Source organism: Cololabis saira, chromosome 10 (genome assembly GCF_033807715.1).
Source record: "Cololabis saira isolate AMF1-May2022 chromosome 10, fColSai1.1, whole genome shotgun sequence".
Taxonomy (NCBI): domain Eukaryota; kingdom Metazoa; phylum Chordata; class Actinopteri; order Beloniformes; family Belonidae; genus Cololabis; species Cololabis saira.
This window is the reverse complement of record NC_084596.1, coordinates 6,775,919-6,794,593: the sequence shown is the minus strand read 5'-3', so window position 1 is coordinate 6,794,593 and position 18,675 is coordinate 6,775,919. Positions and strand designations below refer to the sequence as shown.

At 48.4% G+C, this 18,675-nt stretch overlaps 1 protein-coding gene across 6 annotated transcripts in view; it reads left to right on the top strand.

The window, feature by feature from the left end:
• The window catches only part of rasal2 (RAS protein activator like 2), an 87,693-nt gene extending 71,301 nt beyond the window's left edge, over positions 1-16,392 (top strand). For 3 of the 6 annotated variants that reach the window (XM_061731613.1, XM_061731609.1, XM_061731614.1), the window contains 6 exons: positions 3,216-3,412; positions 6,772-7,714; positions 9,085-9,213; positions 9,331-9,533; positions 10,998-11,085; positions 15,828-16,392. In XM_061731613.1, coding sequence (XP_061587597.1) covers positions 3,216-3,412; positions 6,772-7,714; positions 9,085-9,213; positions 9,331-9,533; positions 10,998-11,085; positions 15,828-15,995 — 1,728 coding nt within the window. In that variant the 3' untranslated portion in view covers positions 15,996-16,392. Of the gene's footprint in view, positions 1-3,215; positions 3,413-6,771; positions 7,715-9,082; positions 9,214-9,330; positions 9,534-10,997; positions 11,086-11,326; positions 11,358-15,827 lie in introns of all 6 variants that reach the window. The other 3 variants (XM_061731610.1, XM_061731612.1, XM_061731611.1) reach the window with 3 other exon arrangements.
• Positions 16,393-18,675: the final 2,283 nt, after the last annotated feature.

Here is an 18,675-nt window from a genome sequence, read left to right as displayed (position 1 = left end):
TTAATTGAACCGGCGTTTATTATGCCAAATGGGCTCGGACCCCCGGCGGCTATTAGAGCACAGGCGCGTATTTGCGCGCAGGCGACTATTTGGTCATCTACGGTATATATATATATATATATATATACGTATACAGGACTGTCTCAGAAAATTTGAATCTTGTGATTTTCCGTAATGCAATTACAAAAACAAAAATGTCAATCATTCTGGATTCATTACAAATCAACTGAAATATTGCAAGCCTTTTATTATTTTAATATTGCTGATCGTGGCTTACAGCTTAAGAAAACTCAAATATTCTATCTCAAAAAATTTGAATATTCTGGGAATCTTAATCTTAAATTGTAAGCCATAATCAGCAATGTTAAAATAATAAAAGGCTTGCAATATTTCAGTTGATTTGCAATGAATCCAGAATGTATGACATTTTTGTTTTTTTTAATTGCATTACAGAAAATTCAATTCAATTCAATTTTATTTATATAGCGTCTAATACAACAGAGTTGTCTCTAGATGCTTTCCAGAGACCCATACCCAGAACATAAACCCCCGAGCAGTTATTACATAAACAATGGCAGGTAAAAACTCCCCTAGTGGGAGAAAAACCTTAAGCCAAACAGTGGCAAGGAAAAACTCCCCTTTAGGAGGGAAGAAACCTTGAGCAGGACCAGGATCATAAGGGGGGACCCTCCTGCCGAGGGCCAGACTGGTGGGTCAGGGACGTCAACAGCACAGCAGGCAGGTGGAAGCAGCAACGGGATGACCAGGGGTGGGGACCGCAGGCCAGCACACAGCTCCCGAAGCTCCGGCCCAATCAGCAAGTCCCAGGTTGGGGTGCAGGGTCAGGAAAAGACTTGTGCTCCGTAATGCAAGCTACAAGCCACCCACGACCACCTGCAGGTTCCGGTGTCCGGCAAAGGATGCTGCAACATGGACAAAAGAGAGAAAAGGGAGGAGAAGGGGGGGCCAGCACAAGAAACTACAGGAGCGACTCTGACACAATAAAGTTTACACTACCTAGAGATTTACCAACACCAGCTAGAGGTTTACTAAACACTAACTATAGGCTTTACTAAACAGAAATGTTTTAAGTTTAGTTTTAAAGAAAATAAAGAACTTTATCACAATATTCTAATTTTCTGAGACAGTCCTGTATATATATAGACATATATACTACGTTAGACTACATTTACATGCAGTCAAAATTCAGGTTATTGCTAATATTCCGGTTACTGAAACATTCGGAATATTCCGTTTCCATGCGTGGCAAACAGGGTTATCCCTGTTTACATGGTAATTAATCATTTGGGATATCTCCATCAAACCAACGACGCGCGGAGAACATGATGACGCAATTACCGTCATTTCTGCTTCTTCTTCCTGTATCCAAATCCAAAACAACAACAATAACAGCAGCACGGCGGATAATGAACAGCCCAGCAGAAGTTGTTTTGTTTCTTGTCCCTGTAGTTCGGCTTTTTCAGCGTCTTCCAGCGGAGCTTGATCTGGTCTGGCGTTCGTACAAATGCTGCTTCGCGCAACTTTTCGCTCACCTTTTTGTAAATCTCGCTTTCCCGGTACTTTCTACCGTCTACAAATGCCAGAGTGTTCATATTGTAGTGACCCTGATATGGAGTGGGGGAGATCAGCCTGAATTCTCTCGTCTCTCTGCCGGTCACCTGAATGCACGCGATGTCATGAAGGGTGCTGGTGGTGGGCAGAGAGGGGGGAGGGGGGGGGGGGGGGGCTAGTTTCTTCTTCATGGGTTCTTATTGAAGTTGTTGTGGTATTAGCCCGGGAAGTGGGAGTTCTGGTCTGCTTGTGCTCTTGGTTTTTGGCTGTAACCCGCCTGGTCTGTGAATCATTACAATATCTTTCATTACATTTATGAAGTGATTAGTCTCCTCCTGGTCTTGGTTTCTCCGTGTTTATAAGAACTTTCTGGACTCAAAAGACCAGGATTCCTTGCGAACAGAACATGAGCAGAAAACACATTCCTGTTTCTTTTGATGGTGATATCCTAGGCGAATACATGACCAAATATTCGGGTTAGAAAAAGAGTAACCCAGGGGTCAAATTCCAGTGACTGTGTTTCCATGCATCAATAACCCTTTTAAAACCCAAATATTGGCAATAACCTGGTTCTGCACGGCCATGTAAACACCAATAACCCCTGTGAATAACCCAAAACCCATATTCAGGTTTTTAAAAACCCCAATATGACCCCTGGGTTACTGCTTTTAAAACCCAAATATTCGTTCATATAAACGCCAAACAGAATATCCCCATCAGACAGAACAGGAATTTGTTTTCTGCTCATGTTCTGTTCACAAGGAATCCTGGTCTTTTGAGTCCAGGAAGTTCTTATAAACACGGAGAAACCAAGACCAGGAGGAGACTAATCACTTCATAAATGTAATGAAGGATATGAACATTTCTGCATTTGTAGACGGTAGAAAGTACCGGGATAGAAGATTTACAAGAATGTGAGTGAAAAGTTGCGCGAAGCAGCATTTGTTTTGAATTTGGATACAGGAAGAAGAAGCAGAAATGACGGTAATTGCGTCACGATGTTCTCCGTGCGTCGTTGGTTTGATCCAGATATCCTGAATGATTAATTACCATGTAAACGGAATATTCCCAATGTTTCAGTAACCGGAATATTAGCAATAACCCCAATTTTGACTGCATGTAAACGTAGTCACTTATTCAAAGGGGTTATTGGTGTTTACATGGCCGTAAAAAAACAGGGTTATTGCTAATATTCCGGTTTTAAAAGGGTTATTGATGCATGGAAACGCAGTCATAGACACATACACATGTATATATGTCTATGGTCACGTGACCGGTTGTCGGGGGGTCATGTGTTTGCACGTCTGTTAATTTCACCTCATCATATCTGCTGAATGGCAGCATGGCCTGAGCCCACACTCACCCCCTCCTCCCCCCCGGCTGTACCTCACCTGCCTCACCTGCCGGACTCCCAGCATGCCTCTGTGTGTCGTGGTTCTGTTAGAAGCATGTGGTTCTAGTAGTTTTTGTTTCTATTAAGTTTCCCTCATGTTGTCCCCACCCCCCCCCCTCCCTTCTTCTTCCTCTTTCTGTTCACTTCCTGTCTCCTGCCACCATCTTGGTTATGCTCCCCCATCGCCATCGCCACACCCTGGCACTTCCATCCAACCGTCGGCACAAACACACACACACGGCGACCGCAGGGTGAAAATTCCTTCCTGCAGGCCACCGTCGCCAAGCTGGGCCCGCTGCCGAGGATTCTGGGAGACATCTCCCGCAGCCTGGCAGCTCCCACGCCCATCCAGCAGCAGCTGCGGCGCTTCCAGGACCGCGGCTCCGCCCACAACATGGCGGGAAGCATGTCGGGGCTGCAGCGGATCTTCGAGGACCCGGCTGACAGGTAAACCCCGCCTTCCCCGACAGGTAACCGGAGCTCCGCTCGCCCAGTCGAGGAACCGCGTGTGAACCATGTAAATGTACTTTATCCCTTGTGCTGTCTTTGGGTCAAGGGAGGGAGGGAGGGAGGGAGGGAGGGAGGGAGGGAGGGAGGGAGGGAGGGAGGGAGGGAGGGAGGGAGGGAGGGAGGGAGGGAGGGAGGGAGGGAGGGAGGGAGGCAGGCAGGCAGGCAGGCAGGCAGGCAGGCAGGCAGGCAGGCAGGCAGGCAGGCAGGCAGGCAGGCAGGCAGGCAGGCAGGCAGGCAGGCAGGCAGGCAGGCAGGCAGGCAGGCAGGCAGGCAGGCAGGCAGGCAGGCAGGCAGGCAGGCAGGCAGGCAGGCAGGCAGGCAGGCAGGCAGGCAGGCAGGCAGGCAGGCAGGCAGGCAGGCAGGCAGGCAGGCAGGCAGGCAGGCAGGCAGGCAGGCAGGCAGGCAGGCAGGCAGGCAGGCAGGCAGGCAGGCAGGCAGGCAGGCAGGCAGGCAGGCAGGCAGGCAGGCAGGCAGGCAGGCAGGCAGGCAGGCAGGCAGGCAGGCAGGCAGGCAGGCAGGCAGGCAGGCAGGCAGGCAGGCAGGCAGGCAGGCAGGCAGGCAGGCAGGCAGGCAGGCAGGCAGGCAGGCAGGCAGGCAGGCAGGCAGGCAGGCAGGCAGGCAGGCAGGCAGGCAGGCAGGCAGGCAGGCAGGCAGGCAGGCAGGCAGGCAGGCAGGCAGGCAGGCAGGCAGGCAGGCAGGCAGGCAGGCAGGCAGGCAGGCAGGCAGGCAGGCAGGCAGGCAGGCAGGCAGGCAGGCAGGCAGGCAGGCAGGCAGGCAGGCAGGCAGGCAGGCAGGCAGGCAGGCAGGCAGGCAGGCAGGCAGGCAGGCAGGCAGGCAGGCAGGCAGGCAGGCAGGCAGGCAGGCAGGCAGGCAGGCAGGCAGGCAGGCAGGCAGGCAGGCAGGCAGGCAGGCAGGCAGGCAGGCAGGCAGGCAGGCAGGCAGGCAGGCAGGCAGGCAGGCAGGCAGGCAGGCAGGCAGGCAGGCAGGCAGGCAGGCAGGCAGGCAGGCAGGCAGGCAGGCAGGCAGGCAGGCAGGCAGGCAGGCAGGCAGGCAGGCAGGCAGGCAGGCAGGCAGGCAGGCAGGCAGGCAGGCAGGCAGGCAGGCAGGCAGGCAGGCAGGCAGGCAGGCAGGCAGGCAGGCAGGCAGGCAGGCAGGCAGGCAGGCAGGCAGGCAGGCAGGCAGGCAGGCAGGCAGGCAGGCAGGCAGGCAGGCAGGCAGGCAGGCAGGCAGGCAGGCAGGCAGGCAGGCAGGCAGGCAGGCAGGCAGGCAGGCAGGCAGGCAGGCAGGCAGGCAGGCAGGCAGGCAGGCAGGCAGGCAGGCAGGCAGGCAGGCAGGCAGGCAGGCAGGCAGGCAGGCAGGCAGGCAGGCAGGCAGGCAGGCAGGCAGGCAAAGTGATTTACAGAATAAAACATACAATCATAAGACAGAGCAAAAAAATAAATAGAATAAAAAAAGAATAAAAAGTTTCACCACACTACTGGGTTTTAAAACCCAAATAAATAGTTGTTTTTTTTTTAATAACTTTATAAGATTTTTCAATATTTTTTAGGACAAACAACCCCACATATATCCCACCCTTCCCGGTTCCCACATACAAAAAAGATAATAGCAGAACAGAATATATAAACAAGGAAATAAAGATAAAATAAAATAAATACATCAATAAAATAATAACAACAATAATGATAATAAAATAAATAAATAGATGAATAACACATGGACGGTTAAGGGTTACACGTTAGTCCAAACATCTCAGTTAGTACAATTGAGGGTTTACACACATCCAGGTAACACTGTAAACATGACTAAAATAAATGCTAAGCTACATCATGGAAAGACAGCGTAAGGGTGAATTCTAAGAAAGGGGACCAGGCCTTTATACATTTTTTGGCGAGATTTGAATCAGTTGTATCTGAGCTTTTCTAAAGGTATAAAGGATATCACATCTTTGACCCATTGCGTGAATGTTGGGGGGCTCGGTCCCCCCAGCGCTTGAACTTTGACCTGGGAACCTCCAGCAACAGTTGGTGTGAGGATGTCAAGGCTCACGCACCGATAAAAGCTCCTAACTAGGGAGGGGGCAAGGCCGCCGACGGCTTTAGAAACAAACATTGGCCACGGTTACATGATGTTTTTTAATTCAGATTTATTTATTCCAAATTAAATAATTCATGAATTAAACTTTACATGGAAAACACGTTTGATCAGCTTTATCCAATTCCTCTCCAGGTCTGGGGGTTGGGAAGGTTCTGATTGGATAGGAGGGCGGACCGGAAGTTAAACTACCGGAAGAAAAACTAACTTAGCCGCTACAACTTTGAAAAGCTCACAATATTGATGTTTCCTGTTTCCATCTGTTCTTTTAATTATTTCCAGGTTCTCCAAGCTATTTATTAAATAAATGGTCTCTGCTCTTGACCACCGTTTACTGCGTGCTGCATCTTGAAACGTTATTTGGAAAACCAGCCCAGCGCGGAATATACCGTATTGTCCCGAATATAAGACGACCCCGATTATAAGACGACCCCCTCTTTTTAAAGACTCAAGTTTGAAGAAAGACTTTTTGAACACCAAATTCAGTTTTTATACAGAAAATAATGACAGTACATCTGAAACAAATGATTATAACAATATATTCGAGAGAAAAAACATGTTATTTTGCCTCATTCAAATCATTATCTTGAAGTTTGAATCATAACTTCTCCTCAGCTGCCGGTTTACCTGCCGATCTTCCACCCACTTTTCTCCAGATTGTCGCTACGTTTCTCCACTTTCTGTTATCTCTTCTCTTATTCTCTTCTCTTTTCTTTTATTATACTATTTTTTATTTTTCTTCTTCATGACAGGGGTTTGCTTTGTCCTGGGGAGTTAAATTCAGCATTCGCTTTAAAGATATCTGGCGCCATCTAGCGTTGTGAATGGGTATAACGTCTAGACCCCGAATGTAAGACGACCCCCACTTTTTCAGTCTTATTTCAATGCAAAAAACACCGTCTTATATTCAGGCCAATACGGTAAGCGTCATGGAGACAGACGGGAGAGGGAACGAGCAGTGCAGAATGACCGGAATTAATTTAAAGCGGAATGACTGTATACATGATCGCGGAATTATTCTATTCGGATTTAAAATCAAAATAAACCAGCATTTTTCATTATGTTAATTTTTAGGTTAATTTTGACTTGTTTTAAATCAGATTTAATTTTAATTCTTAATTAATTCTTTAATTAATTCTGAATTAAAGAGGAATTAAAGTTCCCATGTAAACGCAGTCATACTTGCGTGTTCCTCCCTGCAGCCTCCGGACCGCGGCCGGCGAGCCGATGTCGGCGTACGGCCGGGCCCAGCGCCCCCTGCTGGGCCAGCAGCAGCTCTCGGCGCGCAGCAGCTTCTCGGACCAGGACGAGCGGGACGAGCCGCTGCCCGGCGGCCGCAGCGTCTCCCTGGTGGACCTGCAGGACGCCCACGGCCCCGGGGGGCCGGTGCCGCCCCACGAGGCCCCGCCCCGCCTCAGCAGGGCGGGCTCCCAGGCCTCCATCGGCCACGCCCCCCACCCGGGGATCTACCCCAGCTCCAGCCCCGTCACGCCCCAGCCGGCGCCGCACCAGGCCAGAGCCCCGGCCAGGGACGGGCAGCCGCAGAGCGCCCCGCCGGCGCGGCGGCCGCTGCCCCCCGCCCTCAGCCAGCAGCGCAGCCTGCAGCCGCTGTCCTTCCAGAACCCCGTGTACCACCTGAGCAACCCCGCCCACGGCCCGGCCGCCCGGCCCGCCCACTCGCCGCGGCGGGACTCCAGCTCCGAGAACCTGAGCACCGAGAGTTCCCACAACAGCCACAGCAACTCGGACCTGGGCAGCCAGGGGCGGGGCCAGGGGCGGAGTCAGGGGCGGGGCCAGGGCCGCACGACGTCCAACAGCAGCCTGGACGAGGCGGGCAGCAGGCGGAGCACGCACAGCGAGGACTGCTCCACGCCGCGGCGCCACATGCTGCCGGAGCTGCCGCCGGCCGCCGCCACCGCCGTGGCCGTCCCCCGCCAGACCGCCACCGCCGGCACCGCCCACATCGTCAAGGTGGAGCAGCAGAGCCGAGGGGGCGGAGCCAGGACGCCGCGCTCGCTCCCCCAGAGCTCGTCGCTGCGCAGCAGCAGCAGCGCCAACACCGAGCCCGCCGCACCCGTCACCCGGCAGCGCTCCACGGAGAACGTGGCCCCGCCCCCCAGGACCAAGCCGCCGCCGCCGCCACAGGTGATTTTGACTTTCATTTTGACTTTTTTCTCCACATTTTGACTTTTTTCTCCACATTTCAACTTCTTTCTCCACATTTTGACTTTCTTTCTCCACATTTTGACTTTTTTCTTGACATTTTGACTTTTTCTCCACATTTTGACTTTTTTCTTGACATTTTGACTTTTTTCTCCACATTTCAACTTCTTTCTCCACATTTTGACTTTCTTTCTCCACATTTTGACTTTTTTCTTGACATTTTGACTTTTTCTCCACATTTTGACTTTTTTCTTGACATTTTGACTTTTTTCTCCACATTTTGACTTTTTTCTCAACATTTCGACTTTTTTCTCAACATTTCGACTTTTTTCTCAACATTTCGACTTTTTTCTCAACATTTCGACTTTTTTCTCAACATTTCGACTTTTTTCTCAACATTTCGACTTTTTTTCTCGACATTTCGACTTTTTTCTCGACATTTTTACTTTTTTTCTCGACATTTTTACTTTTTTCTTGACATTTTGACTTTTTTCTTAACATTTTGACTTTTTTCTCCACATTGACTTTTTTCTCCACATTTTGGAGGTGACCTGGATTTCTCCAGCAGGTGACCGGCTGGTCCAGGTCCGTCCCCCGGGCGCGGTGCTGACGATGTCCAGTACTCGAGTTGTAAAAACAAATCAGGGGGGATGGTGGATTTTATCATATGGGGACAGATAATTTGTGCTGATTACAAATAATATAATATATTACAAATAATAGCCCTGACCAAAACACCTGCAGAAATACTGCAGGAATGACATAGCAGCAGTTAAATGCAGCCTTCTGTAAGCTTTAAATATCCACTGGGCTTACATCAAATACATCAAAACACAACAATAAAAAACACTTTTCTGAACTTATCAATATGACTCTGTCCTTCACAGGATAAGTAACATGGATCACTGCAAAAACTCACAATCTTAACAAGAATATTTGTCTTATTTCTAGTTAAAATGTCTCATTTTAGTAAAAATAAAAATCTCATTACACTTAAAACAAGACTCATCACTGGAAAAAACAACTATTTTCACTTGTTTCAAGTAGATTTTCACTTGAAATAAGAAAATCTGCCAGATTATTTTGCTTGTAATAAGAAGATAAATCTTGTCCCACTGGCAGATTTTCCTAATTATTTCAAGTGAAAATTTACTTGAAACAGGTGAAAATTGTCAAATAACTCTAAATGTTGAAATAGCAGTAAAAACACATTCATTGATGAAATGACATAAGGGATGGAAAGGGGGGATGGCAGTTTTACAGGGGGAGGATTTGGACCGTTTTTATTTCAGGGGGGATGCCGTCCCCCCTCATCCCCCTCAACTCCAGTACTGACGATGTCCCTCCCTCAGGGTGCGTCCCCGGTGGAGGCCGTGGCCCTGTCCCCGGTGGAGAGGACGGCGGCGTGGGTCCTCAACAACGGCCAGTACGAGGACGAGGAGACGGACCGCGGCAAGGACCCGGGCAGGAACACGGAGAAGGTCAGAACACACTCACCTGCACAAGTGTGTCTGAGCTGGGGGCCTGGGGGCCCGGCCCTCGGGTCTCTGGTCCACCAGGGACCCGCAGGTCTGATCTGGACATTCTCTCCTCTGCAGTACGAGCTGGAGATCTCGCGGCTGAAGGAGCGCCTGCGGGCGTCGGGCCGGCGGCTGGAGGAGTACGAGCGGCGGCTGCTGGCCCAGGAGCAGCAGATGCAGAAGCTGCTGCTGGAGTACCAGGTCCGGCTGGAGGACAGCGAGGCCCGGCTGAAGAGGCAGCAGGAGGAGAAGGACAGCCAGATGAAGAGCATCATCTGCAGGTACCGGCCCGGTGCCGCCGGGGCTCAGTCCAGAATTGCTGCTTTGTGGTTCTGCACTCGGTCGGGTTTCAAAGTTTGATTGCCACGCCCAGAATTTCTTGCATCCTTTCAGTCCACGCTGGAAAATATTGTGATTTTTGATTTAAGGCCAGGCAGGAGAAAGAATATTTGAGAGGAGGAAGATTTTTTTTTTTATATATTGTGCACCTCGAGAAAAAAGTCGAAAGGTTGAGACAAAAATCGAAATGTCGAGAAAAAAGTCGAAATGACGAAAATAAAAGTTGAAATGACGAGAAGAAAGTTGAAATGTCGAGAAAAAAGTTGAAATGTCGAGAAAAAAGTCGAAATGTCGAGATTAATGTTGAAGTATAATTTGGAGAAAAAAGTCAAAATGTCGAGACAAAAATCGAAATGTCGAGAAAAAAGTCGAAATGTCGAGAAAAAAGTCAAAATGTCGAATTCAATGTTGAAGTATAATTTGGAGAAAAAAGTCGAAATGTCGAGACAAAAATCGAAATGTCGAGAAAAAGTCGAAATGTCGAGAAAAAAGTCGAAATGTCGAGATTAATGTTGAAGTACAATTTGGAGAAAAAAGTCGAAATGTCGAGAAAAAACAATTTCAAGAATAAAGTTGAAATTTTGCCTTTTTTTCAACATTTCAACTTTATTCACAAAATTTCGACTTTTCTCTACATTTCAACTTTTTTCTCAACATTGACTTTTTTCTCAGCATTTCGACTTTTTCTCAAAGTGCATAATGAAAAAAATTCTTCCTCCTTTAAAATTTTATTTTAATTTTTCTCCTGCCTGGCCCTAATACTCTTTCGTAGCCCTCTGTTCATCTACTGTTTAAAAATTTTTTTTGAAACGAGAAATTGAGACAATTTGTTTGTTTGTGTGCCTTTACTTTTCATTCTTATTGTTTTATACTTATTATCGATCCAAAAATAGTGATTACAAAATGGATAAATTGGGGGGTGTAAGTATGCTGACATTCATCCTGCAGTGAGTTGATTAGTATCTTACCTGAATGCATTAAGTGACGGGAGCATTATTTGATAGGATCTTACTGGACTATCAAATTATGCTACCCCTGAAATATTGATTTAGTTGATAATATGGGATGTTGAGTATTTGATCCTTCAAAATACACTACCCATGACATGAATTGCATTTCACTTTGTGAACATTATACGATAAAGAGGATAAAAACCAATTGTATCGCTTTTTTTGATATTCATTCAGTCATTCGCCTTTATTTAGCCAGGCAGGTCATTAAGAACATTCTTATTTACAATGACGGCCTGTCACTTACAAGGACCACTTGGGGAAAAGGAAGTGGTTTAGGGAGTAAAACACAGTAAAATTGTAGCTCTACAAAGGTAGAAAACCATTAGGGATACTTTTTGGTTGACAGACGCTATCGGTTTATACACTATATACATAACGTATGTGCGTCTGCAGGCTGATGGCGGTGGAGGAGGAGCTGAAGCGCGACCACGCAGAGATGCAGGCCGTGATCGAGGCCAAACAGAAGATCATCGACGCTCAGGTACGTCACACCTGCTGCCCCGTCCCGGCTCCCTGGACGTTCGGTTCTGTCCGGGTCGGGGGGGGGGGGAGCGGCCCCGGTCCTCCAGCAGCGCCGTCCTGCATGACTATGACATGCAGGACCCGCCCCGAGGACCGGACCCCCCCCCCCGGCCCAGGTCCCGGCTCGTACATGAGGCGGTCTGGTTTTAGCGGTGGGGTCTGATCCCGGCAGCTTCTCACCGTCTCTCCACTGGTTTCAGGTCAGTGGCGGATGTGAAATAAAGCCCCCAGGCAAGTACCTGTAGCCCCTCCCACCTGTAGCCCCTCCCACTGCCCCCCCCCCCAACACGCTGGTTTGCTGGTTTTTGGTTGTTTTGTTTGGACACGGTCGACTAGCTGACACACCTCTCACCTGCTGAGGCAGCCAATCAGAGCAGAGGCAGTGAGGCCGCCCTGCTGGACACGTCAACTTCTCTGTGTTGTTTTTTAGCTCTACCCCCACCCTCCTCCACCCTCCTCCATCCTTCTCCACCTTCCTCCATCCTTCTCCACCCTCCTACATCCTTCTCAACCCTCCTCCATCCTTTTCCAACCTCCTCCATCCTCCTCCATCCTTCTCCACCCTCCTCCATCCTTCTCCACCCTCCATCTTTCTCCACCCCCCTCCATCCTTCTCCATCCTTTGACAATTATATATTATATAAGACAATTATAAATAACTCTAATAACTGAACCAGCACTCCCTTTGTGGCACAACATAATGGTGCCCCGTGTGAGGCCTTTAACAAACCAGAGATACTTGGTAAGACCGTTGTGGTTGCCGCGCAGGAAAAACAATGTCGCGAAAAAGAAGAGATGCTTCAGACCTGTTCCTCCCTCCGTCACCATGGTAACGTGAGCTCACTAACGAGACAGACGAGCTGGACACGCTAACTCGATACCAGCGGGAGTACAGAGAGAGCAGTGTCCTGTTTTTCACTCCGAGCCTCCCAGACGCCACAGTTGGGCATTACAACTTTCACCTTCTGCAGAGCAGCTGACAGCGATGGGACTGGATTTAACTGCACAGCTTTTTGGCTCAGTCCGAGTGGGTCAGCAGCTCGGCGGCACATGGCCCGTTTCCTGGATAAATGCGATCCTCTGACAACTCGCTTTCTGATGGGAGGACATCCCATAATGCAACACTGGATCCACGTACCGTGGATCCAAACAGCTACCGACGCGTTGAAACCCGATGTCTTCTACAACAAAAAGTGGCTGATCACCAAACCCTACCCGTGCACCTGACCCGCACAACCGACCCAACCCGCACAACCGACCCACACAACCGACCTACACACCTGACCCACACAACTGACCCGCACAACCGACCTACACACCTGACCCACACAACTGACCCGCACAACCGACCCGCACAACTGACCTACGCACAATCGACCCAACCCGCACAACTGACCTATGCACCTGACCCACACAACCGACCCGATCCGCACAACCGACCCACACAACCGACCCGACCCACACAACCGACCCAACCCGCACAACCGACCCACACAACCGACCCAACCCGCACAACCGACCCACACAACCGACCCAACCCGCACAACCGTCTCTGCGTGGACCTGACCGGTCTCAGTCCTGCTGCTCTCAGGTGTTCAGGTGTGTCGCTCTGAGCTGGTTTTATGAGTTTGGCTGCAGACCCCCTTCACCCCCCCCCCCCCCCCCCCCCCTCCCACTCCCTCCCCGGCCAGCAGAGCTTCCTGGTCACCCTTTCAGAATAAAAGCAGGAAATCCGCAGCGCCCAGCGAAGCTTCACTCCACCTTTTGTTTCTGGCTGTTTGAGCTTTTTCCAGCTGCTGTCCGTCTGTTCGGCTGCCGCCTCGTCCGGGTCGGGTCAAAACCACCAGCTGGTCCGAAGGGTTCTGCCCCAGCTTAGACTCATCTGGAGATCCAGACTCTCGGTGAGCCCTCTGTGGGGTCTGGTGGGCTTCACAGAGCCGGGTCTCATCAGAGGTCCAGACCAAGGGGGCAGGTCAACCTGGAGTAGGGGCCTGCGGGTCCTGAAACCCCCCAGAGAGACCCGCAACGTCTCAGGACGCTCAAGTCCCGTCTGGGCGAACTCCGGCCCGTCTTTGCTGGAGGACTCATGAGTGCAGTCGGCTAATTGTCTATAGAGATGCACCGATCAGGATTTTGAGGGCCGATCACAGCGTGAAATCCATAAATTCGTCAATATTGTGCAACAATATCAGCGACTAGATCACTGAGTTCAAAAGTTCACAGCCCACTATTTTTTCTCACACTGTACGTCCCGATGCTCTGATGCGACCCGTCTGCTCACACTATACGTTCATAATCCTCATGTCGGACTTCTTTTTACTGGAACTGCAAGGTCAAAAAGAAATGGAAGAGGAGGAACCCCGAAGTGGGAGACACGGAAGATGCTCAGCAAAAACAAACGCGCTGCCTTAAACCTGAATTATGGTTCCGCGTTAAATCGACAGCGTCCCCTATGGCGTAGGCTATGCGTTGGTGTAACGCGGAACCATAAATCAGCCTTTAGCAATTTGTGCCATTCTGTGTGGCGATAAATGAAAAAAGATTAGACAACGTCGTGATTGGACAAGGAATTGGGTGGGCTGACGTGGGAAATACGGCCTTTTTTTTCTGCTATTAAAACATGAAAGGATGAGGCCAATCGGGTCGTAGCTGCTTCAACCGTGCGATTCCTTCACGAGGAGCGACCAGGATTTCAAACACGTTTGATTTTCTTGCGTGCACACGATTTGTGATCGGGAGCTCGTCATGAAGTGTTACTGTCTCGTCGTTACCCCACGTTTACTGCACGAGGCACGACCAACGATTGGGTCGAAATCCGGCCCGATCCAAAAAAATAGTCGCACGACTGGAAAATCGGTTCAAAACGAGCTGATAATCGCACAGTGTCTGCCCGGCTTAAGAGTTGATACAAGTTGTTAACTATAAACCATAGTTTTCCTGTGGAAAAAGGAATTAAATCTTAAAATAACAAATGAATTATGAATTAAGCTATGTGAAAGCTTTAGCGGTAGCATCCGCTGCGTGTGAGGAAACTCCACACTAGAACTCCAGATGTCCCTCTTGAAGCGACTGACACGACTCGTCCTGCAAGAGGCTTTGGACTGTATACAGTCTGGTAAAACTCCGGCGGACATTAATCAGTGAAATACCGCGGATCCGAGCTGCTAACGACGTTTAAACTCGATTTCTTCTACAACAGAAAGCAGCTGATGATCAAGGCTTATGAATCCTTTACCTTACGATCTAGTTACAGCTGAGTTAGCGGCGTTGCTGCACCTCCTGTTCTTTATATACTCCTTGACTTGAGAAACTTTCAAATGTCCTATCAGCTTCGTTGTGTTGAAATTCTTTTATAACATTCCTCCTCGGGGGACTTTGCAAACTTCAAATTTGTTGTCCTTTTCGGACATTGTAAAGCTGCCACACCGGCGAGGTCGACCCCGCCCCCTTGTAGAGGCGGCCCCGCCCACTCAGGACACCGCGGTCTGAGATGTGGGAACGCAGCGCTGGCAGTGGTTTGTTGTTGCAAACGTCATCAGATCGGCTGCTGTGAAGTATTATTTTGAGAACTCCGATCAAAACCGATAGGGGCATTATTGGCCGATACTGATCGGTGCATCTCTACTTGTCTACCGTCCTGACGTTTCACGGATTACTCCAAATCAAACCCAAACCTGCCTCGGCCCGCCGTCCTGGGGCCGGATTCACCAATATGTTCTTAAGAACGATCTTAAGAAATGTCTTAAGATCTAAAATGAAGAAGTTCATAAGAAAGTTCTTAAGTGCAATTCCTCAATATTTTCTTAAGAACCGTCTTAAGAACTGTAATTTCTTACGAATTTCTTATTTTTCCTACTTAAGAACTTCTTAAAATATGTCATTGCACGCGCCAACAAACAACATTTATAGGTAGTTTGGTCTTAACCGTCGGTCACTCACTAAACATGGAGAAGGAGAAAAAGAGATGCAGGAACTTTTCAAGGATATGGTGGACGAGATTAATGTGAGAAAAAAATACTATGGGGGAAAATTAATAATAATTAACTACCACGCTAACTAACATGCTAACAAACAGTTAACAGACTCTTTGTGTAATTAATTACAAAGTATATCCTCAAACTATGACCTACTAGTCTAAACCTGTCTAAAATGTGTTGAAAAAGGTGATTTTAGAGGCTTATTATTATTATTATTATTATTATTATTATTATTATTATTATTATTATTATTATTATTATTATTATTATTACCTTTTCACAGAAGATATTTTAAGACAGGTCAAGGTTGTCTTAAAGTTAAGAAAAAAGTCAAGAACAAATTTGAGAACTTTTATTTCAAGAATACCATTTATTCTTAAGTTTTTTCTTAAGAAGAAACTTAAGAAGAAAGTTGAGAAATGGAGAATATGACTTCTTCTCTTTTTTCTTCTTAAGATTGAACTTAAGAAAAAAATGACACTTAAGAAGATTTTTTTTCTTAAGAATGTTTTGTGAATCCGGTCTCCGACGCCCCGATAACGGACCCGGGTCGATCCGGGTCCAGGATCTCCTCTCAGCAGCGTTCTGATCCCAGGAACTAAGTGTGGTTTTGACCCGACACCGTCGGAGTTTATTTCCCTTTTCTTTTTTTTTTAAACGACCTTCCGTTGCCTCACGTCTGTCTGACCTCTTGCCCCGCCTCCTCTTCTCTCTGTCCAATCAGGAGAAGCGGATCGGCTCCCTGGACGCGGCGAACTCGCGGCTGATGGCGGCGCTGACGCAGGTGAAGGAGCGGTACAGCGCCCCCAGCCTCCGCAACGGCCTGTCGCCCAGCAACCCCACCAAGCTGTCCATCACTGAGAGCGGAGAGTTCAAGAACAGCAGCTGCTGATTGGCCGCTCCGTCCCGAGGGGGCGGGGACTCGTCAGACCACGCCCACCAGCGTGGACGTTCAGAGAGAAATTTATTTAGAAAAACTGTAAACATGAGTGTAAATACTGAAGTTGGACGAGTTGGGTGTACAGCGAGAGTGTGAGTTGAGCAGCGTCCCAAACCAAAAGCAAAGTGTTTTCTAACCGACTTTTTTAAACGTTTTTATTCTGGTCGTTTCTGTCCAGGTTGAAGTTTCTTTGAAGTGTTTGATCTTTTCTTTTTTTTACCCGACGAGTTGAGTTTATTTATTCCTCCTCGTTGTCGTCCCAACGCCGATCTACTGAGGAGACTCGGGGACCGGGTCAACGCCACGCCTGTCTGCTGTCTGTGTTCAGAATAAAGCTCCCTGAAAGCTCCGCTGTGGTCTCTTCTCTCACATCGCCATGGAAACGTCAGGAAATGCACATTGTGGTCAACAGGTTTTACCACTCCTGTAAAATCCAAGGCATACCTGAAGTAAATTGAAAGCTGTTCTTGAACCGTTTGAAGTACATAGATGGTTTTGGTCTATTTTGAAAGGTAACACTCCAACGTTTTTCCCCCCCAACCGTCAGAATCCCTGTAACTGCTACTGGAATTGAGTCATCTAAGTTTGAACACACTGAAATAGAAGGTTTTTATTTCAGCCGGAAATTTGTTTTGTAACCAGATGTCTGCAGATGAGTGTAGCTGTGACTTATTAGCTGGAAAACACAATGGTACTACAGCATGAAGCCTTAACTAGTGCAAGTTCAAATTTGACAACAATACCACAAAAAATGAGTATTTTACACATGTTTTTGTAAGATTATGTCTAGACCTTTCCAAAAATCCCCATTTGGAGATGCCAAAAGGACACTTGGTCACATACCTGGATAACAGGGCATAACTCTTGAACCTTTCAACATACAGTCACAATTTTGGCCTCTAATGAAAGCTGACACTTAAGCGGTTTTCACATAAAGGGCGCACAGTGGCAGCCGCCGCCGGCTTTCCCATTCATTGTGTATATGCTGCCTCCGTGCAAGGGCGCGGGGACTGCCGCCGAGGTCAGCGGCGTGCGCCCTGATGCACGCCGCTGAGTTTGCGCGGCGGTAAAGGGCGCAAGTGGGCGCACGCCGCCGGGTTGCCGCGGCAGCAGGGGCGCAAGACGGCGCAAAGCGTTTTTTCACCTAGAACGCGATTTGCGCCGCGCACACCGCCAGGATGGGCGCAGAGACGGTGCAGAGCAGGCAGCGCCTGCGGGCATCGCGTACATATTTGTTGCAAGTTGCTTGGCGACCGAAAAAAAGTTTCATAACCGTATATTGATAAATGATTCAATTTATCCTGATATGAGGCATGGAAATGCTATGTTTTATTTTAAATTAACATTTTATTGTTAAAAGAGCAAAAGAATATCACATTTCTACCACTTTTAAAGACACCAGGTATGTCAAAATTCTGGGAGATTTCTCTCCACTTTTGTCCCTTTTTATTGATGTCCCGATAGGCTGCAGTCTCATCCCACACTCCTCACACAGACTCACAGCCAAGATCTTTCTTTCTTCCATCTTGATCGTCTCTGATCTACAAGCTGCAACTTTTTTTCTCCCTCCAGCACCTTCTCTCCTATTGGACACCGCCGAGATGCCGTCACAGGGCGCACGGTGAAATTAAAAAATGTTCAATTCGCAGCGGCAGCTTGGGCCGTCTTGCGCCCTGTTGTGCGCCACCGACCTCGGCGCAAAGCCCTGCGCCCTTGCGCAGCGGCAGCACATACACAATGAATGGGAAAACGTCGCCAGACCAGAAAAACTTTTTTTCGGTCGCCGAGCAACTTGCAACGAATATGCGCGCTGCTCTGCGCCCACCCCGGCGGTGTGCCGCGTTCTATGTGAAAGTACCTTTAGAGGTATCCCATCTCCCAGATTCACTGTCAATATTGCTGAAAAAATGTTATTGAAACATTAAGCTAAACTTTGCATATAGAGAGTCAAAAGACGGACGCACGTTTCATTCGCTGCAGTGATTCAATGGAATGCATGGAATTCCCGGCTGTGGGTTTTATTCCCACCCCCTGAAGCTGCATATTATGTAATACATTATATATATATATATATATATATATATATATATATATATATAATGATTTATATCGGTGGAATCTCAAGAATCTTAGCTTTCCAAAGATACGTTGCATGACTACCTCACGTAACATATGATCTGTGTAAATGACCTAGTTTGGTAAATTATGGACTGGCAACGGGTTGAGTCTCCAATTAAAGTGATTACAAGGAGTTGGGTTGTTTTAGTCGGGTCGGTTCTGATCAGCAGATCCAGTTAAACATATTTAGACGGAAGAAGGAAGCAGAACCGGACCGCGGTGCCACCTCTGGCCACATGGGGGCAGCATCGCAGCGGTTCAGTGTCGGCTTCAGACCCCAGAGCTGGACAAACCTCTGGAGACTCAAACCACTAAAGGACGGACCGGTTCTGCAGGAGGGAGGATCCAGACAGCCACATGGGAGGTGTCAGGAGGAAAACTGCCTCCGTTTGACCGGAATATTAGATTCATATTTTCTCCCTCAGATCTGAGTCAAATCCTGGAATGAAGACTGAAGAAAACACTTTGTTGAAACATCTCCAGTTTTATTTCTTACTAAATATTCAGGTTGTTA